This window comes from Paralichthys olivaceus, chromosome 17 (assembly GCF_024713975.1).
Source record: "Paralichthys olivaceus isolate ysfri-2021 chromosome 17, ASM2471397v2, whole genome shotgun sequence".
NCBI classification, from domain to species: Eukaryota; Metazoa; Chordata; class Actinopteri; order Pleuronectiformes; family Paralichthyidae; genus Paralichthys; species Paralichthys olivaceus.
The window spans coordinates 19,055,606-19,067,478 of NC_091109.1; the positions used below are offsets into that span (position 1 = coordinate 19,055,606).

The following is an 11,873-nucleotide window of genomic DNA, read 5'->3' on the forward strand; positions in this document are numbered from 1 at the left end:
TGAAGTTTGGGCAGAGCTGCCGTGCTCCTTTATCTCAGACCTCCTGGATCTGTGTTTGAATCTGCAGATGGAGATCAGGCCTCCGGCTGCTCAAATCACAGCATTCACCTCTTTCATCTGCTTTGAAAATTGCAGTTTCTCGGTGCACAGTTGCCTTTCATCAGCGAGCGGAGCGTAGCCCGTGATTTGTTTCGCCGGGGAGAGTTTTTTGGACTCTGCGTGACCTCGCTGAGGACTGATGGGAGAGGTGCGGGAGCGCCCGCCTGTCACTCACGCAGATATGTCAGCTCAACATGACGTGCATGCTCTCAAACGAACAGCGACACATGAGAAAATAAATAAAGGAACGAATATGTTGAGATGCACTGGAACTGTGTGAGCTCCTCTCTGGATGATCCACGCTCCGACAGGAATAAAAAAACATCTCAGTGAATCCTGTTTCTCTCTGAAACCGTTTTCATTCTGTTGAAAAAGAGAGAAACTGCCTCCTGTTGTATCTCTGATGGATTTCTTCTTTAATGTGGGGTTGAGTCTCAGCGGAGAGAGACTCCCCCGCTGTCCGAGAGACCCCACGCTGCTGTTTTAGATCGATGGATCATTTTCTGCTGTGAGACTCCATCATCGCTGCAAAAGCAACTCCTCAACATGACACAGCTGACGTCTGACCAGTTAAACCCAGAAACTTTAAACTCTGTAAGACGTTTTGTTTCTTCCGCTCAAGACGTTCCGATAACATTCTTCCTTTTCTGATTCCGATACCAGTGGATTTAAAATCTCTTTCGTGCATTAACAGCATCTGTTACCTCTGGAATAAACATTCTGAATGAAGAGGCATTTCAACCTTTTCTTTTTTTACTTGTTGCATTTTTGGAAAAAAACTCGTCTGCATCTCAAATATTTGCTCCAGAGAATGAAACCAAATATCTGGAGAGATGCGCTGGATGCACGCTGTCGCACGCTGTCGCACGCTGTCGCACGCTGTCGCACGCTGTCGCACGCTGTCGCACTGTTGTCTCTGGTTGGGCGTCCTCCCAGCGGAGCCGGAGTCAGTGTGCCGCTCCATCTCGCTCGGGCACAGCTGTGGGGGCCAGGCCCGTCCAGCCGGCCCTGCCAGCTCTGACGCTCGCTGGCTCCTCAAGCTGGAAATTGCCATAATGTGTCCTGCAGTGGTCGACTGCACAGGTTTCTATCAGGGGCTCCATCTGCACACACACACACACACACACACACACACACACACACACACACACACACACACACACACACACACACACACAGAGACAATATGCTCCACACTTGGAGAGAAATGCGCCCGAACACACTACAACAAAAAGCAGTTTCATTAGGCATCAGTGAACAAAGGTGCTCATGTGTTAGTTCCAGACTCCACTCGTCTGGTTTCTGTCTGATGTCGAAGCTGCAGCTGCAGAGATTCACTTCTCTGAGCCGCAGGAGCATAAAACAATCGGCGGCGCTCGGTGATGAGGTCTGGGTCGTTTGAGTTCATCTTGAAAGGTGTTGGATGAGGTTACGGCTCGATCTGAATTTGAAATTTTTCCAAAACATCATCTGTGGTTCTGTTCTTGTGAGGACCCTCGTTGTTCTGCAGCAACTCCCTCACGTCTGAATCACAACGAGACAAAGACACGCACACACACATGCACACACACACACACACCACGCACAGTATATCTGCACTGTAAACCCTGTAACCTTTCTTCAAGGACAGACTGTTCTTTGTCCTTCTCGTCTGAGCAGTTAACATTAAATGTATATGAAAAATGGACTGCAGTTTAATTTAATTGATTAACACACACACACACACACACACACAAAGACACACAGACACACAGTGAAGCATAAAGCTGCCGTTACCCTTTAGCTTCTGCAGCTCCTGCGTAAACTTGCCGGAGGAGCTGTGTTGACTTCCATCCAAAGTTTTGATGAGTGGGCGATGAAATCGACTCAGCAGCGTCATGACAACACATTTAATTTGGCAGGTTTAGTTTTATGTTGCTGCTGCTGCTGATGAATTGTTTTCAGGACAAACATCGGAGAGACGGATTCAATCTATTTCACATTTCGGCTCATGAAACCGACACAGTGTCGTTCACAGCGAGCGAACGGCCTTCGGAGGGGAATGGAACATATGATGAGGGCTGAGAAGACGGTGTCATCCAAAAGATTCTGATATCCTTCCGATAGAGAAAATCAGATCCAGTCCCAGTCGGACGTTAATGGACCCAGATGATGTCGTTTACTTATGATCATGAAATTAAAAACATAGTGCACATGACAAGGATTTGTATTTTACTGTTCAAACACAATAATCACACTGTGCATCATCATCATCATCATCTTCATCATCTCGGTGACATTTCACCGCCTCACCTCAGGATTCACAGATTAAAGAGCAGTGTGTGTGTGTGTTTGTGTGTGTGTGTGTGTGTGTGTGTGTGTACACTCCTGGCTGTGGTGGATATTTTTAACTTCTGGCTGCGAGGACGACAGAGCTTTCTCCTCGGCTGATTGTGTGTGGAGGCCCTGAGGGAGTGAGTGTGTGTGTGTGTGTGTGTGTGTGTGTGTGTGTGTTGTGTTGGCTCCTCCCACTGGACCACAAGCTATGTCGGGGTGATGGAGGCCGCTGCTTGGTCACTCTGCATCATCACCAAATCATTCGTCCTTCCCTCTTCTGCTGATGACTAAACACTCTGCTGGAATTATTAAGAAGCTTCTACATTTATGAATAAAACTTATTATTTGTGTATTTATGCATTTTTGTAAATCTTGAACCTTTGCAGGAATGTTTCATCTCATTTGTGTATCTCAGCTCGACCAGACTCTTATTCAAACCAGCTGATATTTCTAAGTAGGTTTGATAGAAAATGGGTCAAACTGAGCTTTCGCCAGTGAAAACCAGGTTGCCCTGGTTACGGCTGGGTTGAACCGATAAATCATGCTGTTAAGTTTCAGCTGTAGTCGCTTCTCTCTGTTGTTTCGTGACCTCGGATCAGTGTTACTCGGAGTCGGAGTCGCCGCTGCAGAGACTCTGACGGACAGATGTACGGAAGCTGAGAAAGAAAGAAATGTTTGTGATGTTCTCTGCTGATGAATTGATTAGTTCATTAGCAGAATATGAATCAGCAGCTATTGTGATGATCAAGTCATCGGTTCAGTTTTCAAGAAAGATTCACTGATCAAGTGAATGGCTCATGATTTTCTGTTTCTTATAAAAACGCTTTGAGATAATCCTTTTGAATTTGGCTCAAATGTTCTCAGATGAACTGATTTGATTTCAGAGGTCAAAGGTCGCAGTGAGCTTTAAGAGTAAAATCAAAATAACTTATTTTCTGATCCTTTGATTCTAAAGAGTAAAACACGACCTTGTTTCAAACGTCAGGATCCAAATCCGCAGGAAACAGCTGCCGAACAACAAAACCTCACCGACTGCAATCATCGGGCCTCGTTACTCTTTTTTATTGTTCACCTGTGTTTTCGTCCTTGACACGAGTGGAAAGGAAGCTGAGGAAAGGAAACGACTGAGGGGGTGAAAAGGGAAAAGTAGTTACCTGGAGGAAAGTGTGAAGAATTGGTGTGAAGTGGAGAAGGAAAAGCTTTTCATTCAGAGGGGAAGAGAGTGGGGGGGGGGAGGGCAGGAGAGAGAGCGGCTGGGTTTATGGGAATATTGAGCCACAAAGCGTTTATGTCAGATCAAAGCTAATCCTTATCTTTGGGAAAAGGATTCAGTAAAACCCTGGGCTGTCTCGCCCCCTCAAGGGCAGGTCTCTTCCTCCGCCTCCCTCTGCTCGTCTTCCTCTCTCCTCACTTTTGTTGAAACTCCAGGATTTTTTACGCACCCACCCCCCTGGACTTTGTCTCTGTGATTCTCTGCAGAGGATCAACCCCTGTGGCAGCGAGGAGCGAGAGGGAGGCAGGGGAGTGAACACAGGAACTTCAGAGTTCAGCTGGTTAACGAGGACTTTCCGCCGATGTACTTATCAACTGATTCTTATACAGTCAAACATCTGATGGAGGGATTATGTATCATGTGTCCCATCTGGTCTGGGAATAACTTAGGACCCCCCCCCCCAGAACAAGGACACAGCGATGGACAAGGTCGTGTAGACCGCCATGTTGGCTGCAACACTTGAACAAGATACCGATCAGTCGGTGAAACGTTTTTTCTGAAAGGATTCAGATTTGATAAAATCCCACCTTGTCTCTGTGCCGTTATTCACCACCACCCAAGGTCAGATGTGATCGTCCTCTCATGTCCAAATGAACCCAAAGAACTCCAGAAGGAATCAGCTGCTCCGAGCGTGCTTCGTGTGAACACGCCGCAATCTGTCATTGCCAAATCGGTTTCCCCCAGGGGGCGCCGCGAGCAGTATAATTGCCTGCGATCTTGTTTTTGATAAGAGACTGAGATGCACGGAGCTGCAGGGAAATCAGCGCTCACCTTTTTCCATTCCCATCACCATTTCCTCTGCACCTCTTCCCCCTCCATCTGTCTCACCTCTCACTCGAGCTGTCTGCCCACGGTCGTGCCCGGAGGGAGACCGGCTCCGTCGAGATTGGCAGCCGGGGGAAAAAGAAAAATCTAGTCGTCTTCCCTCCTCAGCAGTTTTCACACTTGACAATTTGGGCAAAAAAAATAAAATACAAAGTCGGCAGGGCCCCTGTTTGGTATTCATTGTTTCCTCGGTGCTATTTTGACAGGGTTTAATCATCTGTAAAGGCAAGCTATCACAGCTTCCGCATGGATTAACGTGGTAGACGTGATTATGCAAGAAGAGTAGGAGGAGGAGGAGGAGGAGGAATAATTTGTGTATGGAGTCTGTGGCCTGCAGGAGACGGTTTAAAGAATTAGCCATACTTAACAGATACCGAGGCGCGGGGTGTCGTGAACTCGCCCCCTGCTGCGGTGAGCCGCCGGCTGATGTGTACGATGTGCGCCGTGCATAATAATAACTCCGCATCGTCCATGATGCATTGTGGTAGTTTGACCCCTGCCTCATTCAGGCCTGAGAGTGAGATCGATTGTCTGTGAAGTTCCAAAGCACCAACTTTATTGTGTTAAAGGGACGTTACAACAAGTTTGATCTCTTTAAACACTGGTGCAAGTACTTTTACTCAGCTGCTGTACAACTAACTTTTTCTACTTTATAATTTTACTACTAAAATTGTGGGTTCCAAAATGTGTGCGTCACAGGAACAAGTGTTATTTTATAATTGAGATTCATTTCACTTTAATAAAAGTGAACCAACCTGAGGGCTGGAAGAATATTCAAGTTTTCTTTGATACAACTTTATTCTCATAATGACCTTTTTCTCTTCATATTATGGACGTAATCGTTTTTTCTTTTTTCTTCAACGTGGTTCTAATTCATCATCATATGAATTAAACTACCGGCAGAGGAAACTTAATCCTGCAAAATGACTTGTTTTACTTTTTTATGACTGAAACTGAACGTCTGTCACAGACGAGGCGCTCGGAGAGACTCAAAGCTGAGAAATGCTGTCGGAGAAAATTATTCTGTGATGAAGACTCTTCTTCTTGGATTAATGGAATTTAACATAAAACTGTTCCAGCAGGATTAGTGTAAAACTCTCAAGCGGACTTCATCTCATAATCAGGTCGGTCCTGTGTTTGGACCCGTGCTAACAAACCAAAGTGCAAGTCGGCACATAAACTTCCCATCAAACATGAAAATAGAAATACAATAGAACAATATGTGATTAATAAAACAAAACGAACGATGTTCTCATCAGTGTTCTCTCCTCTGTTGTAGATGGACGACCCTGCGGACGCCACAGGGCTGTGAACTTGTCGACGGCGGTCAAACGTCAAGAGTCAGCTGCACTTTTCCCGACTTCACGTGGAGCCGTGTGACTCTTCTCCCAGATCTGTTTGAGCGTGACTCAACGTTCTCTAAAACTATCTGTGGGTGAAGATAACAAGGAGCCAAAGTTTTCCAAAATGGAGACACTTTCCCAGGATTCCATCCTGGAGTGCCAGATCTGCTTTAACTACTACAGCCCCCGGCGGCGGCCCAAACTCCTGGATTGCCGACACACGTGCTGCTCGGTGTGTTTGACCCAGATGCGCAGCACCCAGAAGGAGATCCGTTGTCCTTGGTGTCGCGGCGTCACCAAGCTGCCACCGGGGCTGTCCGTCTCCCAGCTCCCAGACGACCCGGACATCATCACGGTCATAGCCATCCCTCATGCCTCGGAGCACACGCCCGTCTTCATCCGCCTCCCCAGCAACGGCTGTTACATGCTGCCCCTGCCTCTCGCCAAGGAGCGGGCGCTCGGCCTGCCGGGGGAGCTGGGCTGTCGCTTCCTGCCCGGCGGCCAACAGAAGGGGGTCACGGTGGTGACCATGCCGGAGCAGCAGCCTTTGGGCCTGGCTATGGGTCTCGAGGCTGTGGGGCTGGAGGGCGGCGACGTGGAGAGGAGAGTCACCGGCCCGGTGGGAGGAGCGGGGAAGGGCTCCACGTGGTCCGGCGTGTGCACGGTAATCCTGGTGGCCTGCGTGCTGCTCTTCCTCCTGGGCATCGTGCTGCACAACATGTCCTGCATCTCCAAACGTTTCACGGTCATCTCCTGCGGCTGAGGGCGGCGGGGGGAGGCCGCTCGGACTGTCGCAGGACCCCAAACACCCCCCTCACCCACCCTGGATTCCCCCACCGGCTGTGCGTCTCCTCAGGGCAGGAGACCGGAATAAACTCACTTCACGGGCGTCCGAGGAAACAACAGAGCGAAGCAGAGCGACTCAGATGAAGAGGAGGATCAGAGACAAAAGTGGAAATACACAAACAAACTTTTTTCCCCCGTGTTTCCATTTTGAAAGAACTCGAGGATTTCACTTCAAACATGGTCAGGTGACCGGCTTCTCTTCTAGGTGATTGGTTTTGTCGGACACAGATGGATTGCCTGTTTAGTTCGTGGTCTGTAGAAGTACGTCAGTCGTCGTCGTGTTGTTTAGATGAGTGTAGGTTCTGAGCTGGTGCTGCAGAACAGAGAGTCCGGACTTGGCCGTTCTCCGCCAACCCCCCCCCCCCCCCCCCCCCACACCCCCTCCCCCGATGCTGCAGGAACAAACTGGGCGGGATCCACATTTGGCCCCAACTGATAAAAACTCTGAATCACTGAAAAGACAGAAAAACAAATCGACACAGCTTCTTACTTTCTCTGTTTGTTTCACACACACAAGCTGTTTCTGCTCAGAGCTGCGATGATTCCATGGACAGTTGGAAACGGGGACGTCAAAAAAATACAAGGGATTGTGGGTCGTAATGTTGGTTAGTGCCCACGTGTCATAAAAACACAGCTGACTGTTTGAAATATGTGATGTTGGTTGGTTGGAAAATGACCGATAACCTGCAGCGGTCACCTTTTTTAAAAAGAAATGTTCGACATTTGTCTAAATCTGCATCTAAAAAAAACACCTTTACAATTTTAAGGGTTCAAAAATAAAATAATGTGCACACTTCACCACCAGATGTCACTAAATTCTACACACTGGACCCTTTAAAATCAAAACAAAGCCAAACTCGATACCGACAGAAAAGAAAACGTTCTTGCTTTTAGTTTTTAAGTTTTGTCGTACTTCTTCACTCCGTCTGCTGTGATTTCCCACGATTTCGTAAATTTCCCGCTGACCTCTTTCACACCGGTCGTCCTCTGAAGCCTCCGTCAGCCGCCCACACGCCATCATCATCTCTACGCCTCCCTTCATTTAGAACTCTGGAGGATGTATGGGCTCAGCGAGGGATGGTTTGTGTTGGTGTGTGCGAGTAGCGGGTCAGCGGCGGGTGAGGAGTGGGCGGGCGCTGCAGTTAACGACGGACATATCGATTGATCTGGTTTTGAACCTCTCGATGCAGAGGTGGACGTCTCGCTTGGTTTTTTTCACTCTCTTGTGTCGACCAGCACTTTGTTTACAGCGTGGTTGTACAGCAGCAACAAACAGGGTGAACTCTTTTGTACAGCGGCCTCGTCGTGTACAGGACGATTGTAATTTCCTCTGATCATTCTGTCTTTTCGTTTGACGCGTGTCCTCTGATGTGAGATCGGGGAGCACGCTGTTTGTTGTTCGGTGTCTTCAGGGCGTCGCCATTGACACGCCGGTGACGCAACACACGAGGAAAGAAAGTTAAAAAGTGTTTCAGTAAACTGCACCAAATACAACGTTATAAATAAACACACACACTTGTTCTTTCAAAAACTTTTCTTCTCTTTTTGATTTCGTTCTGCTCGTTTTTCATCCATGAGCAAAGTTTCACCTCCTTATAACGTTTTTTCTCTCAAACATATTTTTTTTGAACGAGTCATTTTAGTTTATTGTGATTTCATTCGACATCTCGTGACGTTTTCACACCTGAGAGTCTGAACCGGCCTCGTGTCTTTGTTCCATAGATTCTTTTTAATCTGGTCAGTTTTGGTTTCACGTTGTAATTTAGGGACTGAAACGTTCTTCTCTACCAAACTAGATGTGAAAGAGTCACAAGACACAAGGTTTGATGAGATTAAGAACACACATCGATCCCGCACATGAATTTTAAAAAGGCGTTTGAGCCACAACAGTGTTTTGCAGCTGCAGCTGGTGAAGCTCAGCCGCTGCTGTTGCTATGAGACTACGTCGAGAGCCCTTTTGAAGTTGGGCGCTCCGTTGCTGAAAGTTGAAATATTTTTAGCTCCCGGCGCAGCGAGCTCGGAAAAAAACATGATTTCTCAGCAATTGAGGTTGAAGTGTTTTTGTCTTCCAGCTCGTTTTCACCCAATGTAACTCGGAGATAAAGGAAATTCTATAAAAAATAAAAGATTCATGAATCATTTTTTTTTGCATCTCTTGAGGCAGCATGTCAGTTTTAATATTCCTTGTTTTAAACGATGTCTTTATTAATCATTGATAATGTTTTATAGTTCTATAATAAGACATTTAAGTGTTTTTAGGTTCTCAGGTTGAGTACATGTCTGTCTGGTGGTTATCATCTATCATGTCAGTATATACAACAATAATGATTGCACTACCTACCTGGCAACCCAGAACATCATTAATGTGAAATTATTGATCTGTAAAGTGTTTTTTTAATAAGCCATTAATTACTACAAACCCCTTATAAGCAATACAAACATTCAATGAATGCTTTACAACACTCCAGTGTATTGTAATGTATTGATTAATGCTGAGTATTTGTGTAAAGTTATAATAATAATTTGACGTTAAGACATTTTATCCGTTATTTGTTCATCAGCCGCCGATTAAAATACTGTTTTAACACATTTAAAAATGTGTTTACTTGTGATTCAACGTCTCTGTTTACAGCGTCTCCACTGACTCAGTGAATTTAAAGAAAAGGTTGGAAGCTTAAAGATAAAGTTGTTTGTTTCACGAGAGCAGACGGACGCTCATTGTGACGTCTTCGTGTTAAACTGTGATCCACTGTGACACTGACTTTAAGGACCAGTTCACCAAAAACAAACTTTTGCTCTCACACATTAACGTACGAGTCATTTATGAGCCTGACAGATGTTTGGAGACATCGGCCTGATGTCTGGATTCAATCTGTGATGCTCAAAACACTGAAATATGTTAAATAAGTGATTCCACCATAAAAAACACTGACAGTTTTCACTCCACAACTTTTTACAAGAAAATTACTCACAGATATTTTCTATAGAAGCAGTTATTGAAACTGAACAACCAGAAACAAGAAATCCATAGATATAAGATAGAAACACATTTAAAGATCAGGTCTTTAAACACTTATTATTATTATTATAAATAAAGTCGTCAGAAAAAAAAAATCCAAACACACCACAACTATTTAAACCAGTGTTAACGTCTGTCTCAATAAACCTGATTTAAGTCTTATACCTTCATGAGTAAGACACTTCATATGATGCAATAGATTATGGGGCTGATATATGGGGCTATAATCTTATATTGTTTGTATTTGTGTGATTTTACCGTTAAATTAAAAGCAAATGCTGTAAAAGTCTGTAATGCACCAAAGGAATCAAAGGATAAAGCTGATTTTGTTTGTGCAACTTTAAACAAACTGAAAGTTTAAAGGTTGATGTTCGACCTCCCGCCACAACCTCTTCATCCTTTGAGTCGCCACATCTGTAAACCTCTGTTACGGTTGTTTTATAAATTTAGAAACTGTCCCGTTGGAATTTTTTACAGAATCTTAATGATGAAGAAGAAGAGGAAGAAGAACGGGGAGAGGAGGTGGAACGGGGGTTTGTCATTTCTGTGCCTGTGTGTTTGTAAAGCTGTCAACTTCCTGTGGTAGTTTCCTGCTCACGTCGGGTCCGACGACTCGAGCAGCTGTTTTTGATGAACTATTAAATCAAACTGCTCCGGATCTGAAACGGCTCCAGTCGTCTTTATTTTACATTCAACCTGTTTTAACGACTCCGGGTTTGTTTCCATCTTCATCTTATTTCACCTGAAACCTAAACAGAGAAACATTTTGACATTGACTGTTTTTAAAAGAAATGAAGATTCCGTGTCTTCGTTTACTGAAGTCCTTTATTTCACAGTCTTTCTTTCCCCCCTCAGATCTTCTTCTCTCCTCAAATATTTATTGATAGAGCGTCAGGGAGGCAATTAACGCTCTGCAGGGACCAACTGCAGAAAAACTCCTCGGCTCCTCGCAGCAGCTGCTAATGATGACCTCACTCATCGGGGGCCGCACCGCCACAACACAACCAGCTCCGCTCACTCTTAATTATCACTTCTTTGCTTTAATGATCGCACAACGCTTTCTGCAAGAGGATCAGTTATGTACAAGTACATAAAAACCTTTATTATAAAACCTGTTCTTGTTCACGGAGGAGTACGACCACAGGGCGGTTAATCTAGTTTTTAATCATTTTTCCGAACATTCGAACCAAACACCTGAATGTTCAGCTCCTCGTTTCATCGGAGAAGATGCAGGAACCATTCTCTGGTGTCACTGTATTATGGGAGCGCTCTCGGGGATGTATCGTGGATTCTCGCCATCAGCTTCGAGGACTGTCATCCGTTTCAGCCCGGGAGCAGATGAGACTCTTTCCTCATGCTGGGAAAAAAAAAAGAAGAGAAAGTTATGGTTCCTATTTGTAGGAGGCAGCGTTGGGTGACAGTGTGCAACGGTGTGAATAAAAGCAATATCAATTTTTCAGAGAACACTCCCAGAGTATGTTGGGAAACTGGAAATGTGACGGGATTAGAGGAAGGTCTGTTACCCAGCATGCACAGAGAGGGCGAGGTTCACGCAGACAGAGCCGCACAGTGTGAACGCGTTTCTGACTTTCTTACACAAAGTGTAGAAAAGCCAGGGAGGGGCTGTCATTTCAGCTTTTAGGGAGACGGATCACGGGAAACACTGGAGCCGTGCTGTAAATGGGATGTTGCTCATGTGTGAAATACACAGCTCTGTGCACGTGCAGCCTCCGGTTACATGACGTCCTGAGCCCGAGCTCAACCGAGAACGTCAGAAAGGCTCGTTTGAGATTCCGCTCCGTGTTGAAGTGACGGCATCACATTAATCCTGCGGATGTCAGCTGCGTGTTCACGCTGCCAATCTGCCGAGGTGTCGTCGTGGGTTCAACCGGAAACGGCAGGAAGCCGCCTGAACATCGATTTGACTCCGAGCGGAGATTTAGTGAAGACGTAGATAAACGTCGCTAATGCAGCAGCTGAGAAGGTTTTCACATATATCAGTAATCATCACAATGTCAAATTCAGTCCAGCATGTGTCGATATGTTGTTTATATATTTCTCCCTTATTATTAATTATATAACATTAGGAGACGAACCCAGTGATTCTGACAGACGTCACCAGAGCGACATGGTAGAGCACCACTTTCTGGGA

At 45.6% G+C, this 11,873-nt stretch overlaps 1 protein-coding gene across 2 annotated transcripts in view; it reads left to right on the plus strand.

Moving 5' to 3' along the window:
- The window catches only part of rnf152 (ring finger protein 152), a 34,602-nt gene extending 24,223 nt beyond the window's left edge, over positions 1-10,379 (plus strand). For both annotated transcript variants that reach the window (XM_069512453.1, XM_069512454.1), the window contains one exon: positions 5,793-10,379. In XM_069512453.1, coding sequence (XP_069368554.1) covers positions 5,981-6,619 — 639 coding nt within the window. In that variant the 5' untranslated portion in view covers positions 5,793-5,980 and the 3' untranslated portion in view covers positions 6,620-10,379. The remainder of the gene's footprint in view (positions 1-5,792) is intronic.
- Positions 10,380-11,873: the final 1,494 nt, after the last annotated feature.